The 27,284-nt window shown below is 46.4% G+C and overlaps 2 protein-coding genes across 6 annotated transcripts; one reads left to right on the top strand and one right to left on the bottom strand.

Annotated features, from left to right (window-relative positions):
* The first annotated feature begins 1,219 nt into the window (after positions 1–1,219).
* Positions 1,220–25,312, top strand: LOC108154894 (protein tramtrack, beta isoform). Of its 5 annotated transcripts, none has more exons than XM_017285339.2 (5): positions 1,220–1,709; positions 16,241–16,582; positions 16,680–17,282; positions 17,347–17,431; positions 22,532–25,312. In XM_017285339.2, exons 2-5 carry the CDS (start codon positions 16,439–16,441, stop codon positions 24,202–24,204), a joined length of 2,505 nt encoding a protein of 834 aa, XP_017140828.1. In that variant the 5' UTR covers positions 1,220–1,709; positions 16,241–16,438; the 3' UTR covers positions 24,205–25,312. The 5 variants fall into 5 exon arrangements, with proteins under 5 accessions (XP_017140828.1, XP_017140832.1, XP_017140830.1 ...); XM_017285343.2 differs by lacking the exon at positions 22,532–25,312 and adding an exon at positions 18,591–21,622 and having other exon boundaries at positions 1,238–1,709; XM_017285341.2 differs by lacking the exon at positions 1,220–1,709 and adding an exon at positions 13,293–13,628.
* Positions 25,111–27,284, bottom strand: LOC108154896 (cleavage stimulation factor subunit 1). Its single transcript, XM_017285345.2, has 3 exons — positions 26,922–27,284; positions 26,000–26,864; positions 25,111–25,925 (listed from the first exon to the last, which is right to left on the bottom strand). Exons 1-3 carry the CDS (start codon positions 26,990–26,992, stop codon positions 25,587–25,589), a joined length of 1,275 nt encoding a protein of 424 aa, XP_017140834.1. The 5' UTR covers positions 26,993–27,284; the 3' UTR covers positions 25,111–25,586.

Genomic DNA, 27,284 nt, shown 5'->3' with positions numbered 1-27,284 from the left:
GTACTTTATAGTAGAGACGCCGCCGCCGGCACGCTTCTGGCCAAAACCCGTTTTTTTTTTTTTTTTTTTTGTAGATGGATGGATGGCATTTGGAATCGCTGTTGTTGTTGCTGCGGCTGCTGTTGCACTTGGAATGCGCCCGCCTCTTATGCTAGAGATTTCCCCCGCACGACGCTATTTTTAGCTGCCTCGCAGAAACTTCATTGAAATGCAATCAATTTGCAAGTGGTGCAAAGAGAGGGAGAGCGAGAGCCACCCACTTGAAAGAGAGTGCGAGAGAGAGAGTGGTGTTTTGTGCTGAGCATGCAAACGACCAGAGAGAACAGAAACCGAAAGAGCAAAAGAAAAGAGCAGAAGAAGACGACGACGACCACGAACACGTCGAAGAAGAAGCCGCAGCGTCGGCAGAACGAAACGAGGACGACCAAACTGCATTGTTGTCATATTTCGTAATACGCTGAGGCAGCAGCCCCTCCAAAATGCATTGCTCCAGGGAAGGGGGAAGGGGGCCGGGGAGAGGGGAGAGAGGAAGAGGTTGGGTTGTGGCAGCAGGTCACAGCGGAACAGCGCAGAGCGAAGCGAGGAGAAGGAACAAGCTTTATTTCAACATAAGCTTATCATCAGGCTGGAGAGAGAGCCAGAGACCCTCAGAGAGAGCGAGAGAGAGAGAGAGCAGCACTCACGTAAGGGCAGAGCGCCAACGCAGCGGGGCTGTTGCGCATGTGTGTGCGTTTGAGCAAGTCAAAATGTCAAGTTGCTGCTGCTGTTCTCTCGCTCTTACTCTCTTTCTCTGCGTTCGCAACGCTTTCGGCGGCCTGACTCTGGCCTCTGCTGCTGGCCATTTGGAACCATTCCGAATGGCTCCATCCATTCCATTTCATCCGCTCGTCCGTCCACATCCACTTGCGTTTTTTGTATTGTTTTATTTCGGCCCAAGGCTTGGGCTTCAGTCAGACAGAGAGAGAGAGAGGCAAGCAATGCTCATTTATCACATTTGAAACTCTGAATTAAAATACTCGAAACGGGAGCAGGGCTACGATATTATTATCCACCCAGGCCCCAAAAGCACGAAGCAGGCGCGCGCATGTTCGTCGTCGTGGCAGCCCCCCACACACGCTCACAAGTCCAGACCGCCCCCCAGCCACACCAGCAGCTCCCATCCGCAGCCCAGGCCCCAGCCCCAGCCCCAGCCCCAGCCGCAGCCGCAGCCCCAAAGAAACGTCCGCTCAGTTCGTGTTTCGTGATCAACGCTCTCGGTTGGAGCTCGTGTGTGTCTGTGTCCGTCTTCGGGTCGATTCGGTCGTTCGGCTATTCGGTCCCCACGGGACCCACACGGCATCCATCCATCCCTACGTTTCAGTTCTGATTGGAGATTCGTGCGCCGCCGTTGATAGTCCGAGTACGCGGCGTGTTTCCCTGCAGCCCCAAGCTTTGAAGCTTTTATTATTTTGCATTTCGTTTTGGCTTCGTGTTCGTGTTTGTCTTCCGTTTTCGTCTCCTTTATTCGCTTGTGGCCTATGTTTTTACACAACTGTTTATGATTTGATTCGTCTGCAAACTGCAACTGCAACTGCAACAGCAACAGCAGCAGCAACAACTACACATTCAAACGAATCCAACACACAACAAAAAAAGTGTACTAGTGTTGCAACAAAACTTTCCAACCACGGACGACAGCTTACGGATTACTAAGAATCTTCCAAGAATCGGTAAGTTCCATTTGCTTTTTGGCAAAGATCTTTCCAGGAATCACACGAGTGTACTCGTACTCGTTCCCGTTTGAACCGGCAACTGAAATAATTCGAAAAATGAGGAGAATTTCATTCGCTGCAGCTAAATCTGATCTGAAAACTTGATTGAAATTCCTTTGAGGCTCATTTGCAATCTAATACGAATCTATAATGCCTACCAGATACATTTTCCACCCAGCTATTTCCCACACACAAACACACACACACACAGTCACACTGCTGCAACATCAACAAGGCAGGGCCGTCAGGCACTTAATGTATCTGATGGATACACACAGGCCCACAATGTTGCTACTGCTGTTTCGGTTTCTGTTTCTCTTGCTGCCTCTGTTGATTTTGCTGTTGTTGTTGTTGTTGTTATTGTTGTTGAGTGGGGAGTAATGCGCCACCGCTTTAGATACCAGATATGTACTAGACACATACTCGTACTCGTGGAAACGTCCGTTTTCAGTTTCTGCTGCTTATTTGTCGGTCTTGCTTCAGTGATCTTTGTCATTTTCCGACGCCCATTGCCATTTCCTTTTTTTTTATCCCTCCCCGCCAACTTTCCATGTGCCACTTCTAGTTCCCAGTTCCAGCAGCCGCACCCCTTTGGGTACGGCTTCGGGCTTCCAGTGGCCTGGAACATTCCATTATCCATTTTTATTCCAGGGCCATTTGCCTGATCTCCCCAACCCCCAGCCTAGAAAACGTCTGTATGAATGAATGACAGAGTGAATGAATGAGTGATTGAGTGAGTGATCTTTGATTGCGTCTTCCACGAGCTTCCGCTGCCACGAGGCGACAACCCTGGTGGCCCTGCGACAACTCTAGCACCTGCGCGCGCGGTCCACACAAATTCAATTATGCAAATCTCAACCCGATCTCCACATCTCCAATCTCCGTCTCTGTCTCTCCGTTCGCCGAGTGTCTGGCTAACCCACTTCACACAACACACAACAACAGCACACCATAAAACAACAACAAAAACAAATATCATGAATTATTATTTTTCATTGGGGCAAAAAGGAAACGAATGCAAAGCCTCCGATCACACATAAATTTTGCGGTTGTTTTGTTAATGAAACGAACGACAACAGCAACAGCAACAACGGCAACACGCTCTCTTATGCATGTATATATGTGTATGTACATATATCTCTAGCTCTTTCTAAAAGCTTTTTAAACACACACGCACAGACAGACAGACAGTCGTACCACCACCTTGCGCTCACAGTCAAAATTATGCTCAAATTATAACTGTTATTCAGCCGGCGATCGAAACAGTTAAAGAAGAAGAAGCTGCCACAGCAGACGATGTGAGGAGAGAGACATGACTAACAACACACGTTGTTGTCGTTGCAGCGGTAAAAATTCCCCCAAAACACAAAAGTCAACAAGTAAAAGTCCCAAGCGTCGTATACGCAATATCGGAAAGAGAGTAAAAGATACAGAGAGAGCCCCGTGCTCTCTCTAACGACGCGCGTGTCTGTTTTCACAAATATTTCGGATTCTTGATTTTCTGTCTTCTCTTCCCATTTTCCCATTTATAGCCACTGCAAGGAGGAGGGGACATACTGGTACATAATGAGGTTTTCCCAAACATTTTCGATGCACGAAAAAAGGGTCGAAAGTTATACATATATATTTCTGAATAAAGTGTACAGCCTTCAGGCTGCTTTAAGTGATTTTAATTCTTTAATTTGAATCGATTTCTTTGACATCGAAGACTTGTCAAACTCTACCAATCATGGCCAAATGTAGTCAACAGTTCTTGACGCTCCAAGCTCATTTGATTATTAGTCGTCAGAGCTACTCTGAGCCGGAATCCAGTAAACTTCCAGTCACACATACGATCCTTAATGATTGTTTTTAAAAGCTGTTTCGCACTCCCATATTTATTTCACTTTTCACGCTGCAGCTGCTGCTAGGCCCAAGGAAAAGGCTAAACACATGTCTACATTTTGTTCGTATATTTTCGAGTGTATATCCAGATGGTTCTTTCTTTTCATGACTCCTTTTATTTATCGTGGAGGCATTCGCCTGGTTGAATTTTTGATGAATGCAATTTTGATTTTTATCAACTTACGTGCTTTTGATCGCTATTCTCCGGGTTTCTCCAATCTTTCCACTACTCCGACTTGGACTCGTAAATCTCCTGTTTTAATTATTAATCTGAAGAACGAAAAAAGAGACTCCAACTACTGTAGAAGCCCAAATTTAAAAGTGGAGCACCGCAAAACGAAAAACACAACAACAACAAAGTATAAGAAAAGGCAAAAAAGAAAAGGTCAGTGGCCAAAATATGTTTTGTAATTCAGGCAGGCAGAAAGCATCAGCGAAAAGAGAATGTGGCCAAGAAAATCAGCAGCAAAGAAGCAGAAAGCAAAACGAGCCAAAAGCGGAAGCCAAATAGCAACCGTTTACAAAAAATCCGTTGAAGCCGGCAGGAATTGGGCCAGACCTTGGGGTTGTTTTGACCAAAAAGGATTTTCTTGGCCTGCACACACGTGCCTCGCGCCTCCCCCACCCTATGTGTCGCCTCATTTTGCAATTTCCGCTAGCTGTTGCCTTAAGCCTTTGCAACGCCTTAATTCAATTAACGCCGTCGGCGTCGCAGTCGCCATCGCCATCGCTGCCGACGCAGCTCAATGTCCGCGTCAAGTATACGCCCTGTGGCGGCGACCACACTCACCCACACACTCACAAGGCGTTTCCTATTTTGCATGAGAACGGGAAAATCAAAAAGGAGAACGGACAGCAGGCATCCGACTTAAGGCTATGTGCGCACAGCACAGGGAAAAGGCAAACATCAGCAAAAAGAGAGAGAGAGAGAGAGAAATAAGCAACTGCACGAAATGCAAATGGAAGGTAATTGAAAGCGACGACTACGCTGCCGACGCTGCCGACGCAGAAGTCGCCGTTGCAGCTGCAGTCGCCGTTGCGCTGGTGGCTACCCTTAAGCTTTGGCAGGGGACATTGTCCGTTTATGGGACGATGGGAGGCCCCGCTAGCATTGGAAGGGGCACAGGCACAGGCACAGGCACTGGCACTGGCACAGTGGTTTAAAGGCTATCCTAGAAAAATAAAAAAAGAACAGGATATTCAGATTGTGTTACCATATCTAAAGTTCGTAGAGGTCAGCTATGTTCCAAGGATCTCCCTTGGAAGAAAATTCGAACATTTGTTAATTAAATTGAACTAGAGATAAAATATATCTTTGTAATAAGATAAAATATGTATATCTTTATAATTTATTTTCTTTTGATCCCCAATCCTTTGTCGCACAATCACTTTTGCCCCACTGTCCATTGCGCAAAAGGCAAAGAGCACATGAGAATAAGAAACAGCAACAACAACTACAAAAAAAAGCTGTGTGTATATTTTAATCCTCTCAAAGAGGATTTTTTTCGATTGCGTCCGCTTCTCTGAGGCCGATTGCACACGACACCAATGCTTCCACACACACACACACACACATGCACACATCCATTGCGGGCCGGGGGCAGTGACAAGCAGATACTCGTACTTTTTTCTCGCTCGCGTTGCGTAGCCGCCTCCAAGGAGCGCCGCACAGAGGAAAGTCACCTCTAAACAGAAAACAGAAACAACAACAAAAACGAGCAGCAAACAAATATCCCCAACGCACACATACATACACACAGACACACACACACGGTCAGACACGGACAGTGCGCGATAAGCTTAATTGAGTGCACGGCGGTGGCGGTTGGCAGTGGTCATGGGGTCGCAGGGGGAGGCGACCGGGGGATGACACACACAATTTTATCAAGGGGCCTACACGCACACACACACACGAACGCACCCGCTGAGACAGGCACGCCAGGAGAGCAGCAAGGAGAACAAAAATATGCACGCAGTCGTGACGCTGACGTTGACGCTGACGCTGACTCTGGCAGAGGCTCCCTCCCAAACGCACGAAGAGAAAGCAGCGCCAACAAACTGCGTGCTTTTTTCTCGCGAGGATACCCTTTATACCAGATTGCAAGCGCGGGGATATGCGTAGAGAGTATTTTGTTTCTGACTAGCGCTGGCTATGTCTGCGCTCTACCATTTGCCACAATATTTCCAAAGCTGTTTCTGTGAGTGTTGATTTCACTTCAATAAGCCTCCCTCGCACTGTAATCTCCTCTCGAAATCTCTACCACTACAGGGTATTCCAGCGGTTGACGTTTGCCATGCAGATGCCTGTTCGTCTTCTTTTGCCTTTGGCCGTCGTTTCCTTTGTCTCTTGTAGTCAGCCGAGCAAGGTGATCCGAAGCGATAGCCGAGCGATCCTCTCTGGCTCTTTGCAGCGTACGCTGCAGCAGCGGGCGTGAGTGCGGGCGGGTGGGTGGCTGGCATCACAGGCGGGCCGGGACGGCCGCAGCTGTTCGGGAAAGTTTCGTCAGAGGATTTTTCTAGTGGCTGGATCCCCCGGCATTTGGGTCATGTTAAAAATATCCGCGCACCAAATTTCGGATTTCCATTAACGGGCCCAAGGAGCGAGGGAGCCGATGTGAGTGTGCCCGATGGGAGGCGGAGGCGACATCGGATAAGCCCAAAAGCAACTTAATGAAAAGAAATTACAAAGCAAACGCAAACGCAAAGAGAGCCACAAAAACAAAACACATGTGCAAGACACACACTCTCTCCCAGAATGCCGGCATTTCTAATTTCGATCGCACTTGATGTTTACTCTGGTCTCCCTCTCTCTCTCTCTCGATCTCTCTCTCTCTTTCTTTGGCTGCTCTCTTTCTTGCTGTTGCTGTTTCTGTTGGTGTTATCAACCAAATATCAAATCAAATAAAGCTTTTTCTTACGAGCGGGGGAATCCAAGGAGAGCTCCCAGGCATTCGAGAATTTCCTCCAATATGTAGCTAATGTCTTTTATCTTTTCGTTGTAGAACTCGTACAATGTCCCAAAGTACACATGTGTGCTCCTATCATGTACATATGTATGTACATACATATTTATGTATATATGTACTTCCTTTGGCTCTTTTCTTATCAGGCGAAATGCGGTTAAGGGAATCACAATATTCTATGGTCACAAAAGTAAACAAGCGCTACGGGACACGTGCAGAGTATCCACCGATAGAGAAGGAAAAAAGGGAAAACCCTCTCAGAACAGGTCAAAAGGTCATCGATGTATCGCCAAAGCAGTTTTTGTGGTGAGGGGAACACAGCCCTTAGAAAACGAAGGTTATTCAGCCAGCGAATGCCATCCTCCCATCCAATGGTAGATCGATCCCTTAATCTTTTCTGAGAGATATCTAGAGTGCAAGGAACAGATATTTATGATATGTATATACAAAAAGTATGTACGATTATATTGAAACAATTTTGATGGGACTCCAGTGCTGGGACTTCCATGTTGAGTGCTTGGCCAAGTGTGTCGTTGAGTGCTTCGCTTCCTCTGCCGTTGGCCGATGCCGGAACTTTCCCCGTTTCGCTGTTGACCCGCATTTCGAATGTCTAAATTAAGGACACCACCATAAAAAGCTCACCAAAGCAAAGCGCAAATGACTAAGGGGGGGGAGGGAGGGGGGCACGGGCGACAGCAAAAGCAACAATTTCATTTCTGTCTCTTATTTGTGTGGGTCGAGGCGTGAAGAGCACGTAAAAGAAGGAAACAAAAAACATGCATAGATCAATAATGCTGACAGCCGCCGCCCCAGTGGTGGATGGTCGGTGGGTGGGTGAGGCAGAGGAGTAGTGGTTCAGACAACTGTTGCCGCACCGCACCACATCGCATCGCATGGGGAGATGAAAGAGACGCCCTTCTATGGCGGGACTCCAGCTCCAGCTCCAAGCTCTTTTCGGCTGCATTTTTATGGTTGACAAAATGTCAGCCCGAAAAAACTATTTTGTAATCAGCAGCGGAGCGGCCACAAAAACCAGTCGGGTTGGCAGCTCTTGTTTTTGGGAGGGGGGCTGCCAACGCTGTGTCTAACGATGGCCACAAATCAGTCATTCAGTCGCAGTAGAGTCTGTACCCCGTCGTTCCCTATAGACGGATCCGCTGCTAGGGTGAGCGTGAGCTCATTCCAACGAAGGCAACAAGTTTTTCCTTTCCACTACCACTACCACAACCCCCAATCGCCCCACAACCAGACCCCAGCCTCTAGCCACTGTTCAGTGAAGCAGTGAAGTCGCCAGTCCCTTCCTCCTTCCTGCCGAGTATTATTTCATAGTCGAGTGGAAGACCCAACCGATTCTTGTCGCTCACTCCTCCGCAAATGTTTGCCATATATGATTGGAACCTCTATACAGATACATCTATCTATAAATGTTGAAGTAGTATCTGTGTGGATGTATGGATGGATACGAAAGCACAATGGGACAAATACCAGACTATATTTGTATCTAATTACGGAATACTACGTAGAAAAACTTAATTTTTACAAAATATAATATATTTTAAATGTGTGCCTATTATTTTACACAGTTTAAAGTTTATAAAATATAGAAAACATTTATTTTTGTATTTACTAGACTAGCTAGCAGTCTTTTATTGATATATTTTTTGAGTTTTTATAATTTTTATCGTCAGATTTCTGATAAAAAATCCACCTACTGATGGCCATGGTATGCACAGTGGGGATTCCTCTTGTGTCGCGTCTATTATTAAATTTCTCTATGAATGAAATTATTCACTATATCTACGTATACGTACATATGTACATATGTATCTACATATATTTTTGTGCATGTGTGTACATATGTATCTCTGTGGATGTGTGGGTCTGTAAAAACAAGCCTAGGCCGAGGCTCGGCTCTCGGTTACACTTGAATGACAATTTCGAAAAACTATGACTATGAGGGGGACTTTCAAGCCCCGCTTCGAGTCCTACTCTGCATGTATGTGTGTGTATCTCTGTTTGGCATTGAACAACGGCCCACGCTGCCCGTTGTCTCCCTCAACCCCATCCCCCAACCACCAACCACCAACCTGCTTCTACTACTCGGTGGAAGCTTACGTGCTTGGCTGCTAACCTTTTTTTGTATTTTCTTGGCTGTCTGTACATGTAGCTTTGAGCCAAGCTTTTTTCCTCCACTGCTTGCCTACGTGCAAAGGAATTTTTACACTTGGCGAACAAAAAAGCCAAAGGCGACTAGAAAGAGCTAGAAGCAGCCAGCAGCAGGCAGCAGCAGGCAGACGCAACAACAACGAAAACAACAACGGGACTTTATGACAGCTAGAAAACGAAACGAAACGAAACGAAACGAAGCTCTGACGAGCGTCAAGCTCAGTGAGAAAGAGAGAGGAAGAGCGGTGAGATGATAGGAATAGTGTGCAGAGAATGGAAGGGAGAGGGAGAGCATAGACTAAGGAATAGGCATGGGAAAAGGAATGCGAAGAGAAATGCCAGGCATGTAAGAAGGCAAAAAGTACAAGGTACAAAAAAAGAAAGGAAAGGCAGACTTGTTTCTGATTGGCGCCGATGCTTTTGATACCCTTGCAGATTACAGATATGTACATATGTACATATCGTTTCTATGGGTATAGAAAACACTATAGGGAAATATCTAATATTCTAAATCTTACTTGCCTTAAAAACAAGAGAAACCGAAGGTTAATACTGATAGGATCCGTATAAGCTTCCTCCTAAAGTCATAGATACCCTTTGGAAGTGGAGGGTATCCACAATTTGTCGTCGCTGTCGGCCGCAAAGGAGAAGCACACACGGCCAAGCAGCAAAACAGAGGAAGCATTAGAAAAGTCATAGAAACGGGGACGGGGTGGAGTGGAGTGAGGTGAGGTGAGACTTGGAAAACAGTTGGCGGCTAGCGGGCCGAGACGATGCGGCCCCAAAGCGGTAGCGGCAGGAAAGAGGCGCTGGGCGCAGTGCTGGCGCAGGCTGGGAGGGTTACAGGGCGGGAGGGAGATACGGAGGGGAGGAACATGTGTTTGGTGCCAACCTGCGATACCTGTTTCCGCGCGATGGCAGCAACGGCAGCAGCAGCAGCAGCAGCAGAATCCGGCCACCGAGCACCAGTTAGTCAGTCATCAACAGTTGGCTGCCACACACAGATACACACAGATGCAGGAAACCAGCACACAAATACACACACACAGTTACGCTCTCCTAACGTCTCTCCGTCCGATCTCTATTGGTATTTACACAGTAAATAGCGCTGTAGGAAATCAAACAAACGCTGAGAGAACGGCTGGGCTGGCTGGCTGGCTCTCTCTATTTCTCCTGCTCAAAGAGCGGGCAACAGAGATAGAAACACAGAGAGCGAGAGAGAGAGAGACAGAGCGTGACAGAGGCAGAGACACGCATGCCATGCCATGCCGCAATCCCAGGCTACTGCTGTGGGGCGCTCGATTCGCTCTCAAGCTCTCGTTTTTTGTGGGGGCGAATATGTGTGGGCCACGCCGCACCGCCGCACCGCCGCGCCACATGGGCAGAGTGTCACGCACACACACGGACATGCCCCAAGGCAGGGTCCCCCCACAATGACAAGTCCACCACCGCGCGACAACCGCGACAAACTTACAGACAGACAACCACATCAATAAAAAAAAAAAATACGGCTAGAGCTAGAGCCAGAAACCCACTTAGAGCCGAAGATATTGAGTAATCCATTGGCAATCCGTCACCAACAAAACGACAAAGATGCACCTCATGAAGAGGAGGCCAAGATAGAAACTAAGGATAGGATTCTGTTAAAGAAGGAATATCAGATAGAGAGAAAGTGATACGATTGAGAGGATCCTTTGGCCAGATTTTCAAAGATTTCCTAGGTTCTACCTTAATTAGAGGATCTTAACCAAAAAATCACAATAAAAGATCTGTGTCCTTTAGATTGCCTTACTGATGTTCTTCCTAAGGATAGGAGCGATGGTATTGGGCCCACAAATGTTATGAGAACATGGTATTAGTCCTCTGAGATGCATGGAAAATGATATCCAGAAAATCGATCATCGAGCTTTATTTTAATGTTTATTATATTATTAGTAATTTAAATAAATGAACTGAAAGTTAAGCCAAATAATCCACAATCCATCAATAGAGTTTTGCTCGTAAAAGGATCTATACTTTCAACAAAATCTTTCACATAAACTATTTTTATTGAATATCCAAAACATCATTCGATATAATTGATCATCCTCGATCAAGCGTTTCTTCTATGTATTTCTATCCCCCCCAAAATGAGCGGATTCCCATTCCTAGTGTAAACATTCCGTTTTCACTGCCGTCCAACAACAAATTTCAACATCGTCATCTTCAGGCGGCGGCGTTAATTTGTGGGGGCCCCTGTCACCGATTATACTTTCAGCCTCCGCAGTTTTACTTAATACTACCACACACAAACACATACACTGTGGCAATGGCAGTGGCAGGGGCAGGGGCCGGGGCCAGGGCTGGGGGATGGGCATCTATTGTTGTAACTTCTTTTTTTTTTGCTGATAAAAAATTCAAGCAGGAGAGGAGCAACAGCAACAGCCGCCAGCCGCCAGCCGCCAGCAGCCTATGCATGTGGAGAGTGGTGTAGAGAGGAAGTCATAGAGCGTAGATAGAGTGGTTAGATGTTATACGTATTAGACCAGCGACTAAGTAGAACGAACGAACGGCAACAATGGCCACCACCAAGCCACAGCCACAGCCCCAAAGCCCCACAGCCACACAGCGCCCCACAGCAGTCGTCGGAATCATCGGAATCGGAGTCGCACCGAAGCCACAGACAGCGATCGTTCGTGGCAAAGCTCCACAAAAAAAAAACCAGAAAGGAAGGCTAGCCCCTCGGGGTCCGAAGCTTTAGATACCCTTGCAGATTGGATGTTGGATCAATGTTCGTGTTCGAATTGTAATTTATATTCAGGACTGCTTTTATTACAACGATTAGGATTATTTTCGAATTCAAAGAGATTTTTCGTGCAAACTTCGTCACTATGAATCAGATTAGAATCCTTTTCGTTTTAAATTCATTTAAGAACGATCTTTATGCTGCAATAGTGTTGATCTCTGCGAAGTTTTTTCCATAAATCATCAACATTGAGTAACTTTTTTCCTTAACAGAGACAGGTGCACAAAAGGACATGTCTATCAATATCATGGACATGGAAATGCTTCCTTTTACAGCGTTTTGCCAACATCTGGTCGGAATAGGAATACCCTCAAGGCAAGGGTATAGAAAAGCGGCACACAGGCGCAGCGACCAACCAACAACACGCAATAGGGCAAGGCAAACAACAACAGCAGCAGAGGCAGCGGCAGCGGCAGCGACAGCGACTGCGACTGAGGCAGAGCTAGCAACAGGAATTTACGATTCAGTGACTACCTTATTGTTGTAGTTGTAGTTATGTCTGTCTCTGTCTCTCTCTCACTATTTCACCTGGTGTGTGTGTGTATGTGTGTGTGAGAGCCTATTAGGCGAAACGATCGTTTCCGTTGTAGGGGTAGGGGATAGTAATAATAAACAAAAACAACAACAAAAAACCCCAACAAAGGTGTAGAGGATAAAAGCTACATAAAGTAAAGTGTAGAGAATAGAACAGAACTTTGCCCCAAAGCTCACTTCGTGCATAGGACTTCGACTCCAATTGGAGACGACGATGCCGCCGCTTCCCACTTGTAGAAGTTACTTGTTACAGTTGCTTACGTAATCCCATCACACACATTCAGACAGACGCTCCTTTGCACACACAAGCACACACACTCGTCACTCGTAGCGATCGCTGGGACTGGGTCTGGCTCAAGTTTCCACATGTTTTTCCTCGATGTCGGGGGAAAAATCCAATTTGAAAAAAGGCAGCGCCCAGGCGCCCAACCCCAATAACCAGGCCCAACCCAACCCAAATGCCGCCTAATGCCCTTACACACACACACAAACAAATATACAAATATACACTTACAGATGGAAGCTACGAGGCTGCTGCGCGCACCCAAAAGCTGTATTTTTTGTTACTGTGGTTTTTTCCTAGCTTTTTCCCCCCCATCATGTTTTTCATTTTAACCCCGTTTCGTCAACGCTCTTGGCCCGTCCCTCACTCAAAACAGCAAAGCAACAGCCCCGAGACCGAGACCCATGCCTGCCCGCCTGCCCCTTCCTCTTTTTCCCCTCTCTCTCGCCGTCGCGTGTAAAGGAAATTAAAAATTCAAAAAGTCAAAGGCGCAAGCAGCGCGGCAACAGCGGAGGAGAGCAGCGTGAGAGATCGTGTCGTGGTGTGAGAGAGCGCAGCGCAGGAGAGTGAGTAAGAGAACGGCAACAGTTTTTCTGTGGAGACTTGGGGACGGGACCCAGTGAAAAGTCTACAAAGTCATCAGCAGCACCAGCAGGCAGGCAGCCCTATGCCTGTTTCTGTGAATGTAGTGTGTGACTCTTGTATGGGTGTGTGTATGTGTGTGTGTGTGCTCATTCCTTTTGTGAGCGCGCTGGCAGCGCTGCCTCGCCTCGACGGATGTAGGATTGTCGGCAATGTGTACGCGTTTGCATTAGTGTGTGTTTGCTGAAGTGTGTGTGTGTGTTTGCGAGTGTGGGGCCGCGACAGCGATGACGACGACGACGACGACAGCGACGACGGTTCGTGGACGTGGTCGTTTCGAGCTTGGGAGCCCGAGGATCGCTCATTCACATTTTGGATTCAACCGGGACGGACGAAATTTGACGTGCGGCAAAAGTGTTTCGTTTCGTTTTTCGTTCGTGCGGATTGCGGTTCGGTATGATCGCATCACCCTCCTCCTCCACCGCTCTCCCTGTTCGTCATTCTCCTTCTCTCTCTAACGCTGCTCTCACCGCCTGAGTTGTGAAAATTTCCACTTGGAAATTTGGAAATACAAAAAACCAAGCAGAAAAAAAACTAAAATTAAACAAAAGAAAAGGAAAGGCAAAAAAACTGCAGGCGTCAGCAAAAGGAGAAAATATTAACAAACAAAAAAAAGAAAGGTGCTTACTATTGTGGAATATTAATTGAATCCGTCTCCCTCTACCCCTATGCGACTGTGTGTTTGTGTGTGTGTCAAAAGGGGTGTAAAAATAAGCGCATGTTTCCCTCTGCTTTTTTTTCCGTCTGTAAAGTGATCTCCTCTCTGCCGCAGGCAGGCAGAACCGTACCGTGCCGTGCCGCCCACCCCTAGAACGACGACCAGGGCCTCCGCCGCCGCCACTCTTATCAGGCGCAGAGTGTCCGTGTGAGCAGACGACGTGACTGACTGAGGCAGAGGCCAGTGTACGTCTGTGTGTGTGTGTGCCGCTGCGCAGTCGACTTCCTGCGTCGAGGACTTTGACTTACTCATTCGTGCGCGAGTTTTGAACGAGTGAGGACGGGTTCACTCTGTGGAACTGAAACCGAAATTGCGGACAGAATTAAGTAAAATTTAATTCTGCAAAGTAAGAAAACGCAACGGTAAACGGAAAGACTAGTGCGTGCCGCAGAGGCACGGCACGGCACGGCGAAAACAAACTGAAAACAATACAATTCCATTAAAAATCTAACCATGAATAAGAAGAAAAAAAATATATACATATATAAAGTATATTTATGTGATCGTGTGCGCGCCCGCTCTCTTGAACATTTCTTTGCTCTTGAGCGACAAAAGCTTTTTCGTAAAGCTCCTCTAATAACTAATAACTGTTTGCAAAAGCCCCAGTGACTGTGTGCATGGGCGTGAGTGTGTGTGTGTCTATTCGATATCTCTGTCTCTCCCGCTCTACGGGTATTGAATGGTTCTGCCCCCTCAATTGATTTGAACAAGTGCAGCGCAGACACAAGATGAAAACAAACGATCACAAAAAGTGCAAAGCAAAAAATCCAAGCAAAATAGTGGGACCCAAGAAGAACAGAAAGTGAAAAGAAAAAATCAAACAGTGTGACCCTCTCTCTGTGCGATCGGAGGAGCTAAAAAGGAGGATCGGCTCGGAATGGGAATGGGAACTGGAACTGAAATGATTTTCAATTAAAGCGTACAGGCGGCCCCGATAAGATAAGAAAGAGCGCGCGCACTTGCGGGCGGGCGGTCTGGTCGGGTCGGGTCTGGTCTGGTCTGGTGGTTTGGCAAATATTTAGCAAGTGCCGCGCATTCTCCTCAGCAACGGAGAGGGGATCCGATCCCCGGAGACGAAAAACGAAGACAACAAACGACAACTTTGTTTGCATGCGTTACTGTCTACGCTTCGTTTCGTTTCGTTCCGTCCGTTTCCTTCTCATGATTTCGTTCGCCCAAGGATGTTTTTGTTGGAATACGTATTTGGAATACGAAAGAGGGCGGAACAGCAAAGAGCAGCGCAGCCAACAGAAAGTCAGAAAGTGATAAGTGGATCCATGCCAACGGAATTTCATGACTTTCCACAACCATTTCTAGATGGATGATTGGGGGATTGTGTTCCAGTTTGGTTTTGTTTGTCTGAATGCCTGTGTGTGGTGTTGCCAGGTACTTTTACTGAACCGAGGGTAGATTGTGTTCTTTAACAAGATAACATTTCCGATCAGCACCACAACAAGACTCTGTTAATCCATGGATATATCTGGATCTTTGAACACTTTTAGAAACTAATGGAACTAAGGTACATTTTCTGCTTCCTCCAATTGAGGCAAAATTGATGATCTACTGGTACACCAAAAACCTTTATACTCATAGCTAATCGGTTAATTGTGACAGCCATAATTGTGCTTAAGACTGAAACTCCAAGGATTCCTAGTTAGCGTAGGGTATCTTCAAGTCGTGAGAGCGACTTTGGGCTTCTTAGTTCATTTTTTTTTATGGCAGGCGTAAAGTTTTTCCATTTTGTCGTCTACGTGTCTGTTGCTGCTCTGCTCCGTTCTGCTTCCTCTTCTTCCTCTTTTTGTTGTTGCTCTCCTATTCACTCCGTTCTCTGCCTTCCTCTTCTGTCTACTCTTCGCTCTGCTTCTTCTGTCACACACACACACGCACACGCCCTTTGGCAAGTTTTCAAGTCAAACACACACACAAGCATGCTTCTACAGGCAACTGTTTCTGTTGCCGCGTCGTTGTCCCATTTCCACACACACACAGCCACACATCCCCATTCACTCTCACAGACCGTCCCGTCCGCCGTCTCCCGTCCCCCGCTCGCGGCTCTCTTCTTCTTCATACTCTCTGTCGATCAGTGCGTGTTTGTGGTGGGGTTTCGGGATTTTTTGTTGCTGTTGTAATTTGCTGCCCATTTGAAACACATTTGAAATTTCCATTTAGATTTCCTCATTTAGTTTTCCTGACTGCCGTCGCCAGCGCCAGCGCCATCGCCATCGCCCCGGCAATGAATGGCCTGCATAATGTTCGAAGGGGGGCTCGGGGTGGGGAACAGTTTGACCCGCAGGGTCGTCTCTTAAATTAAATTTTGTTTGCACTTGCGAGTAATTTACGGAGCCCGCTCCCATGCGGGGGACGGGGAAAACTCTCAGATCTAACTGGAAGACACACACACGGGCTGGGGAGGGGCAATGGAATGTCCTTGAACAACATACATATGTACATCTGATAGCAGGATCCTTAAACCTAAAACTAACTTGAGTGTGCGTGTGTTCCGTTTGATTACAGCACGCCCTGGAATATATGTTCCGTACATTCAAACGATTGTCAGGAAGCAGGACGAGTGCTAAGGACATTAGATGAAACCCATGCTACGGCTAACAATTGAATGAAGAGCACTATATAGGGTATCCAGACAGCGTCATCCCGTCCAAATCCAATCAATCAACTAGCAAAAGGGATCACCGCAACCACAACGGCTTCCAAATGAAGATGGCATCCCAACGATTCTGCCTGCGATGGAACAATCATCAGAGCAACCTGCTGTCCGTCTTCGATCAGCTGCTCCACGCAGAAACATTCACAGACGTGACGCTGGCCGTCGAAGGACAATACCTAAAGGCACACAAGGCAAGTGTTTTCATCGTTTGAGGGGAAGAATGGGAGAAAGCAGTTCCTCCGGTCTAACTCTGGTTTTTTCTTCCCCCCCTCCTCCCGCTTTTTACAGATGGTGCTATCCGCCTGCAGTCCATACTTCAATGCTCTGTTCATCAATCACCCGGAAAAGCATCCGATTGTGATATTGAAGGATGTGCCCTACTCCGATATGAAGTCCTTGCTGGACTTTATGTATCGCGGCGAGGTGTCCGTGGATCAGGAGCGTCTTACCGCATTCCTGCGCGTGGCCGAGAGCCTGCGCATCAAGGGCCTCACCGAGGTCAACGACGATAAGCCCTCGCCGGCGGAGAGCACACCGGCGGCAGCAGCGCCGCCACAGCTGCAGCGCATCCAGCCGTATCTGGTACCGCAGCGTAATCGGTCGCAGGCCAGTCTTTTGGCCAGCACCGCCAGTGCCGCAAATAGTGCCACACTGCCGGTGCAGCCGTCACTCCTCAGCTCCGCTCTGATGCCCAAACGCAAGCGGGGCAGGCCCCGCAAGTTGTCCGGCAGCTCGAATGGCACCGGCAACGACTACGAAGACTTTGAACGCGACAACCTGATGAACGACGCGGACATGGGCAATGGCAAACTTGGCAATGACTCCTACTCGGGCAACGACGATGGCTCCGATGACAATCAGCAGGAATCCGGCAATAATGATGATTTAAATGTGAGTTTCCCCAAACGGAAAACGGCCCCCAATATTTTACTAATCATTGTTTTTCCGCCTGTAGGATCGTGATTCTATGCCCACAAAACGATCAAAGAATTCGAAGGATCATCGGGTGGTTAACCAGGCAGAAGACAACAGCACTTCCGGTGAGTCCATGTTCCATATCCAGACTGAAGGTTATCATAAGATCTACAAAACATATTTGTACATACAATGCATAGTATAGCCCCTAAGATCATTTTTGCCTTAATATTAAGAGACAGAATGCACCATCAATCCCAATCAATCAATCAGTCGATCGATACTACTACATCATTCTCCTGGTCAATCATTCAGTGCACCAAACAAAAAAAACAAACCACAACAAATACAACCAAAATCAATATCCAATACAGAACCAAAAGGTGAAGCCACATCTCATCTGCGACAAAAGATAAAAATGTTCGAATTATTTGAATATCGGAAAAGCTAAAAGGGATTTTACGCATTTCAATTTAGATCGAAAGGTACTCAAAGTATATACAAAACTCCTTCACACGCGCGTCGGTTTCCCCTTCATAGTGCAAAAAGTAACAACAAAAATATGTGAGAAAAAAATCGAAAGTTTCGTTCAGTGAATCCATCAATCGGCAGAGAACGTTGTTTTATAGGACCCCCCCAGTCGAGTGCGCTTTTCCGTCCGTCGGCAGGTGAGTGTCCCCAACAACAACAACAACAACACGAAGCGGTTTTGATGCCAACAGAAATGCAAATCCACAAAATGCTGAAGAAGAGAAATAATTGTGAAGTTGAGGATCGGGTTGAAGCTCACAGGGATTCATGGCCGACGTGAAAAAAAAGAAAAAAATATTTAAAAAGATGATTAAAACTCAGTACAAAAAGCAAGATCATTTTATGTTTCCAAAATTATGAACGCGCGCAAAATCGATGGCTCTCCAGAAAATGCAAAAAGTACGACCACAGCATCGCACCTCATGACCGCCTACGCCCATTATTTCATATAAAAAAAATAAAGTATAGCAGAAATACTCGAAAACCAGAAACAGAAAATAGAAATCATTTCGATTACCACGAACACGCGTTGAAAACAAATGGCTTGAAATCCCTATAGCTTTTCCGATCCGACTCAAAACTATCTCTCACTTTGTCGCGTCATTGTGTTTTGCCTTTCTCTTGCATACATCCTGCACCCATACACACATGCACACATACACACACACAAACACATCACCAAAAGATCCTTTGCCCCAAAGAGGAGACCTCACTAACGTTCCACTCTCTCTCTCTCGCTTGCTCTTCCTGTAGATGGCAACGACAGCGATGGCGATGGCATGGACGCCTCGTACATGGAGCCACAACTGATGCTGGACGAGTACGATGAGCCCGTGGAATTCAAATACAATCCGCTCACCGACAACAGCTCGCCCACGCAGGACCACACAGACGGTGGAGGCGGAGGTGGAGCCAACAGCAGCAGCAACAACAACAACAACCAGCACCTCAACGAACAGGTCCGTCAGCAGGCGCTCCTGATAGCCGCGCAACGTAAACACCATGTGGAAACGGCAGCAGCGGCGGCGGCAGCGACAACATCCGGCGGAATCAAGCTAAACATTATCGGAATGGCCGCTGGGGGGGCGCAGGTGAAGAGTATGGTCAGCATACCGAAGCTAACGCCCATTGGCAAGGCAAACGCCGCCTCCACACCACTAGTATCGCCTGCGTCGTCCTCATCGGCCAGGCCGCGCGTCCAGAAACGCCCGAAGCTGGGCAAGATGAACGGCGAGGTGAAGGGGGTGTTTACCAGCCAGGACTACCTCGATCTGTATAACAGCAGCGACGGGTTCAAGTTCAAGGCGGCCGGTTCGCTGAGCGGCAGCACGCCGAACCTGAGCGCCGCCGGCGGCGGCAGCGTTGGCTCGGCGGCCGTCAAGACCAAGCTCAATCTCAGCAGCAACATTGGCGAGGGCGACACGGAGGGCTCCGTCCGTGACTATTGCACCAAAGAGGGCGAGCACACGTACCGCTGCAAGGTCTGCTCGCGCGTCTATACGCACATCAGCAACTTTTGCCGACACTATGTGACCTCGCACAAGCGCAACGTGAAGGTCTATCCGTGCCCCTTCTGCTTCAAGGAGTTCACGCGCAAGGACAACATGACGGCACACGTCAAGATCATCCACAAGATCGAAAATCCCTCAACGGCGCTGGCCAGCGTGGCTGCCGCTAGCCTGGCCAATCAGTCTCTGGGCGTGTCCGGTGGTTCGACGCCACCGCCGCCAGATCTGAGTGCCCAGAATTCGAATCAGTCGCTGCCCGCTACCAGCAATGCGCTCTCCACCTCATCATCGTCGTCCACCTCGTCGTCGAGCGGCTCTGTGGGGCCGCTGACGGTGGCCACGGCACCCACAGCACCCGCTGCTGCGGCGCAGTAATCTCCCCTCGACCCACACACACACACCCGTACACCCATACACCCATACACCATATATCACCCATCCAAGAAGCACTCCTCAGACACACAGACAGAGACAGAGAGAGGTTGACTCCAGGAGAAGCAGCCACATATTCCAGCAGACTCCAATGGGGGATTGATCTGAGGATCGGGAGGAGGAGCAAAGTTAATCAAGAGGCAGCGCCAGGCGCTCGCTGTTGCAGGGGAAATGGGGGGTAGATTTTTTGTTGATTTTGTTTTTAGTTATTTACTTTTCTGGCTTCTGTTAAAAATCTATCTATTATTTTGCGCTTCTCTTTTAATGAACGAGAATAATGCGAGAGAGAGAAAATGCCGGGCAACGTGGAAATCTCTGATTATCCAAAAGACGAACCGAAACGGACAATTCCCTCACTAAAAGAAAGAAAGGAACCGTTGAGCACCGTCTTTATATATACATATGTTGTGCAATTATTTTCCCAAATCTCGAATCAAACCCACACCGAACCGAACCCTTTTTTTTTGCCTTAAGTCAATCCCGCACGCCCTCACTTCAAATCTAATCCTAACAGAAAAAAAGAAGATAAACCACCAATGCGATTACTATTTTTGTGTATCGAAATATATTGTATACATATTTCCATGAATACAAAAAAAAAAAGCAAGAAAGTTTTTTGTTGTTTTAGACACCAGAGCGGCCTTATTTAACGAATCACTGGGGCGGGGGGTGGGCGAAGGTTACTCTAAAAAGGTTACTCTAAACAAAAACCGACAGCACTTTTAGATAATTAAAAACGTATCTGCATAGCTTTAGATACAGATTTATATATATACCATATAAATATACACAATATCTATAAACATTGAATGGTATGTTTATGCTTAGCCCGTAGTTCTATTAATTAATTTATCATTATCTTATGTTCAGATATGCCTATGTTAATATATATGCTATATTATATATAAATCTTACATCTTACGAATCGCGAAAGCTAAAAACGGAAACGGAAGAGAAAAAATTGTAATGTTAATCATGCGAGAGGGAGCGCAAATCTACCTTGTTGCCTTCAAATGAAGCTAGTTAAAAGTTAAATCCCGAGTCTGGGCGCAAGGTCCTTTTTTGTGACCCCCAGTCACTCACCAACACACACACACCTATACAGATTGATCACCCGACCCCATAGGATATCCAACGAAAGGTTGCAAATGTTTCGTTGGTATCGGGAGTGGGAATGGGGGTGGGATGGTTTGTCGATTATTAATCGATCACTGATCGATGATAAATTGTAACTACAAATAGTAACAGCAACAATAATATACAATAATATTTGTAATGATAATAATTATTAATTAATGAACATAAAAACTAAACATAATTTATCATCAATCTATTAAACGATTTATGTTGTATATCGGAGGCTTAAATTATCGCCAAAGAAAATGAAAATCAAAAGCAAACGCAAAAACGCAGTTGAAAAATCCAAACGCAGCAGCAAACAGAAAAAATAGAGAATGTTAAAATTACAAATTTATTGTTGTTAAAACAAAACGATCTCCAAAAAACAAAAAAAAAAACAAAAACAAACATAAGCGAAAGGTTTAAAATCTGCAAAGAAGAATAATAAATAAATACAAAAACAAACAAAAATACAGACAACAAGAAAGAGTTATTCCTCAAGTCATGTGAAACCGTTCAAATTTTGTAGACAACAAAAATACACTGAAAACTGCAAAAAGAAAATTACAAAAAAAAAAAAAAAATGAAAAGTAAAAATTATGCGCAATCAAATAATAAAACGGAGCTGCGTACGCTAATTTATTAAATAATTTTGTTTTTAATTCTTTATTTAGTGGTAGCTAGTGCAATTTAGTCCGTAAGCCGCCGTCGAACCCACACCACCAATCACTAAGCACCAACCACCTAACAATCTCCAAAAACAGAACCACCAACCATCTCTCTCGACAAGGATGTTTTTCCATCTATCTTCCAATCTTTGTTTTTTTTTTTTGGCGTTTATTATATACAAAAAGAAATATCAATCAAACACAATATATATTGTAGATTGTTTGTACTATATTTTACTTTTATTTTTAGTCTACTTTTTATATATATACACTATATACACATATATTTTTTACATTCAAAGAACTAAAAATCAAAACTTACAAAAAAAAACCCTCGGCAATTTTCTCGCTTTCAAACGATGTCCACAACACTCGAACACTTAACGAGGAATCAATATATATAAATATATATATAACAGAGTCATGCTTTTGATGCCCAAAGAAATATATGAATATGCATACAACATATATGTATGTATATGTATCTGACCAGATCTTTCCAGAACAGAATCGCAAGGCAAATAACGAGAAAATTGTCTGCAAATTCGTTGGTAAACTTGGTTTCCGTTTAAAATTAGCTAAATACGACGATACGATACGATCTAATGATAAATAAATAATGATTAAAAAACTACCTAACTACTAAATAGTGAATCACACGCAATATTATTCTGATATATATTTATAACTAATTTTTGTTATAGTAGGAAGGAGAACTATCAAGTAAAACAGAACTTTTTATAATAATACTATTATCGCTTAACTGCTAAACAAACAACAAACAAACAAACAAACAACAACAAACAAAAACAGAAGAGAAATAAAATACACGATGCAAAAAACACACAAAACAAAAATCAGTTCTGAACCAAAAATTGATTGTTTTTTTTCCCCTACAAAAAACATTTAGCATAATTGGCATCTAAAAAAATAATTCGAAATTAATTTTCAAACTATATTTTTACAGTCACAGCCGCCCAGTCGCAGGCCACACCGGAACTCTCGCAGCGGCTCTTTGGGTCCACCTCAACGCTGACTACCACAATTTCGGCCAAGTCTACGACTTTAGCTGGAACAGGATCTGGTTTGGGGGCAGCGACTACCACTACCTCTGCGGCAGAACCATCGGTGGCCACGCTGCTGGAAGTTGGCAATAATCCAGTCCATTTGCCAACGATTTTAGGGCTGAAAATACGCGCCATTAACCCCAACACGACTTCCCCTCAGAAGCAGTCACAGACCCAACCATCATCGCCCACACAGTCGCAATCCAAGACAAAACCTAAAGGCAGTGGCAACGGAAACAGCAACAGCAACTCTCTTCTGAAACAACAGCTGCGTGGCGGGGCCAAAGATCCCGAGGTGCCCAGGTTGCCAGCAGCAGCAGCAGCAGCAGCGCCATCCCCCATCGAAGAGACTGACATCGAGAGCCAGGAGGAGGCACACGCCACCGCCTGCAGTGGACTACAGTCGCTGGCCAATGCGGCGGAACAGCAGGCAGCCCAAGTGGCTAACAGCAGCGGCAATTTGCACCACCAGATTCTGATGCACATGGCCGCCAATCAGCAGAAGGCGGCGGACTATTACCAGCAGCAACAACAGCAGCAGCAGCAGCAGCAGCAGCAGCAGCAGGCGTCGCCATTGAGCGCTGACCAGTATCCGGATGATGACATGGATCTTCTCTGCATGGCCGACCAGCAGGATAAGGCAGATGAGCCCGATCACGAGTTGCTTACACTGGCCGATGAGAATGCTGGTTTGCCTGGCTATCAAGCCACCGACTCCGAACCCACTGCAGTGTCCGACAAATCACCAGCAGCATCTGGCGGTGTCCGGGCAAGCAATCCAACACGTCTTTCGGGCTCCAAGAAGCCAGCCAAGCGTCCCATTCAGCGGAGAAGGGTGCGACGCAAGGCCCAGTCCACGATAGACGACCAGGCAGAGCATCTTACGGAGATGTCGGTCCGTGGATTGGATCTGTTTCGGTACGCCAGTGTGGTGGAGGGCGTCTATCGGTGCACAGAGTGTGCCAAGGAGAACATGCAGAAGACGTTCAAGAACAAGTACAGCTTCCAGCGGCACGCGTTCCTCTACCACGAGGGCAAGCATCGCAAGGTGTTCCCCTGCCCAGTGTGCTGCAAGGAGTTCTCACGCCCGGACAAGATGAAGAACCACCTGAAGATGACGCACGAGAACTTTACGCCACCCAAGGATATGAGTGCCTTCAGTCCGCTCAAGTATTTGATCACCGCAGCGGCGGCTGGCGAAATGCAGGCCTCCATGTACCAGCAACAACAACAGCAGCAGCAAGAGCAAGAGCACTACCAGCGACAGCTCGAACAGCAAATGGAGCAGATTGAGCAACAGCAGATGGAGCAACGGGATAGCTGCCTCCTGCTGCCAGAGGACGTAAAGCAGGAGGACCAGGAGCTGAGTGACGGCTATGAGGCCTCCAATCCCGAGGCAGTCGCCGCGGCCATGCTGAGCCTGCAACACGATGTCATCATCAAGAATGAGATACAGATCTCGCCGTCGCCGTCGCCGTCGCCATCGCCCTCGCCGTCGCCGCCCACCACATGCGCCGTGGCCGAGGGCAAGAGCCTGGCACTGGCCACCACCGCACAAACCACCGCAACGTAAAGACTTTGGAAAGGGATCCCCACTTAACGCTAACGCACACACACAGAACGCACCTTAAAGCGAGGTCTCTCAACTGTAGAATACTTGATAGGGTTAAAGATAAGCAAACAAAAACACTCAACCGGATTGTTAGTTAAATTAAAGCAATACTAAGCTACAACACTACTCGTAATACTACGTGCTCCGTCCAGATAGCCTTAAAATTAAGTAACACTCTTAATCTAGTGTATTTTTAGCCTGTAAGAATGCTAATCCTTGGGCCCAAGCTGGCAAGCGGGAAGAACGTAACCCACCTGCCATTGTGCGCGCACAGTTCAGTGAACTCTAATGACTTTCGGCTTTAATTTTAAACAATTTACAGAGTTCGAATAGAACCGATCCGAACCGAACCCCTTCCTAATGGGGGTGGGAAAGGACTTTTAGAACTTTTTCTTTTCTTTTTGTGATTTTGTTGAACCTTTTTTTTAATTTGTAAACTTTTGTTTTATTTTAGCATACTTTTTGTTTTTGTTGTACATATATAGCATATACATTTATATATAGTATGTATGTAGATTTGTTTAATACTCAAAGTCCCCGTAGTATAATTTTGTTCATATCCTTGGCAACAAGATGAAATGAAATCAAATGTATTGGCTATTTGTGCAATTATCAAAATGAATTGGTAAAGGGGTCCGCGCCACGGAAGGAGCTGGCGTTTCTGCGGCCCCGCCAAAAATGTTGTAAACTTAATTATCGACTACTTAATTAGGATATAGAACTAGACTATAAGGCATGTTCCAATGTACAACAAAATGCGCAAAGGACTTCCCAGTGAAGAAGAAATCTGAACTGAACTGATATTTATACGACGAAAAAGCCAATTTCGAGGTGGAGTGGGATCTCTGTCTGTCAATTACTTGTATTGTCACATAAACAATTTACTTAAATGGCAACCATTACGACTTACAACTTACAATGCGCTCAATCCGATAGATATTATACTATTACAGATATTACAGATCAAGACGCGAGAGTGGAGTCTAGGCTTACGATTCGATTCATGGAGAGACACTTGAAGGAGTTCATAAAATAAAGAGAATTTTACTAAAAATAACCGATGATACTACACCAAAGATGCTACATCTGATTTTTTTGTTTTGCTTTTAATTACATTGAACGTTTATATGCAATGACTGGACCATTGAGTAGCCTTTACGACAGAAACACAGCCCTTCGCCCAACCGACCGATGGGCGCTGCTGCATGACGCGCGACACATGTTACCGAATAATTCATCTTATACTAATATTCGAGGAAAATTAGTCATTCAAATTGCGAGTAGTTTTCATTCTTAAATAGTTTATTTTTTTCCGAAATTTCTTCCACTTTCTATGGTAAAAATTATTGATTGGTGGCCCTCCGATACCAGAAGCGTGCACGAAAGTCATCGGAGCAGGTTAGGAACGCGGGCGAATTGGGCGAATGGGTGATGTAGCGTACAGGTCCGTTGTGGCCCAGAGAGTTGAGCGTTAGCCTACAGCCGTTGCGCGAATTCCAGGAGCACAGAGATGTCGTTGCCTCGTCGGGAAAGAGGACATAGTCCTCGGTGTGGTTAAAGACGGCCTCGGTTTGGTTCTCCTGCTTGCCGGTGGTGCCGGCGCCCGTGTACGTTTGTATGGGTCGACTGGTGCAGAGCTCCCACAGGTAGACAAGCGAATCCATGCCCGAAGATAGCAGATACTGGAATGGAATGAAATCGAGAATAGCGCTTGGATAAGAAGGAATGGTGTCCCAGGGTCATGGCCAACACTTACCTTGCCGTTTCGTGTGAATTGCAGGGAGCAAATGGCCGCCCCGCCATGGGCCTCGGCAATGGTGTTGATGCAACGGCCACTGATGCCATCCCAGACCTTGATGTCGCCATCATAGCTGCCCGTCGCATATAATTTGGCTGTGGGCGAATACTTCACACACGTGACCCCGGCCTTATGCTGCTGCGAGGGAATAGCGCTAACGAAACACTGCGTGGTGTGCACATCGTACACACGCAGAACATTGTGCTCCGTGCCGATGGCTATGTAGTCGCCAGTGGGATGAAACGACAGACACAAAACCGGCTCACAGTCGGTAAATACTTTGTGGGCCTTCTTTACCGATGGCTTGGCGATGTCAAACAGTTTGACAGTGCCATCACGCGATGCCGATGCCAGGATGTGCTCCTTGGGATGAAACTCCAGATAGGACACCTCATCGGTGTGGTCATACAGGGTGCGTATAACCGGATGACCCTGTTGCTCGCGACCCGGCTCACATTCGTCTGGCGCAGACTTGGCCAGCATACGCTCCACATCCAAAATCTTGATGCTGGCATCCACACTGCCGGTGGCCACCAGAGAGCCGTCGTAACTGAAGGCGCCGGCACGGCAAGCATGCTTGTGGGACGTCACGTAGGCCGTTTCATAGGAGTGCGGCTCCGGCGCCAGGGCGGATGCTTCGGGCTCAAACTCGAGATCTATGCCAGGCAGGACGTCGTCGGAATTGAGTTTCTCCTTGTCGGACAATGTCTGCATTCCGGATATCATCACATGCAGCAGTCGCTCGCTCGGGGCGCACTGATCTGCCTTGACCAGCATCGACAGCTCCATGGCGAACTTCTCCAAGCCATCGTACATCAGCTGGCTGCAATATGAAATATAGGATAATTGAGGGTTCTGGTCTGCAAACACACAAGCTTACCTTATCATCAGTCGGTACAGTATTTCCCGGTTCTTAACCAGATTCTTGGGATCCAATATTTCATCGCGCATTGTACCGGTTTGATTTTTTTTTTTTTTTTTTTAGGATTTAAGTTACCAAGCTACCCGTGAGTAGCGTGGGATTATTTGGCCGCCCGCCTTTTGAAGGTGGAAATTGCCAAGTCAAAGAATAGAAGATGTTGGAGTACTGTTGATAGCTTTACATCAATTTCGTCGATGAAGTCAATTAGTGTTTGGTACGCGCTGATGTTTTCTTTTTCAAAGAATTTGTAAATATCATTATATTTTCTTAGAGATGGGAAGTTTTGCCTTGTTGTGTTGTACTTTGTACAATTGAAAATAA

This window comes from Drosophila miranda, chromosome 2 (genome assembly GCF_003369915.1).
Source record: "Drosophila miranda strain MSH22 chromosome 2, D.miranda_PacBio2.1, whole genome shotgun sequence".
In the NCBI taxonomy this organism is placed as follows: domain Eukaryota; kingdom Metazoa; phylum Arthropoda; class Insecta; order Diptera; family Drosophilidae; genus Drosophila; species Drosophila miranda.
The sequence above is the reverse complement of the archived record's forward strand: the minus strand, read 5'-3'. Positions and strand labels throughout refer to the sequence as shown.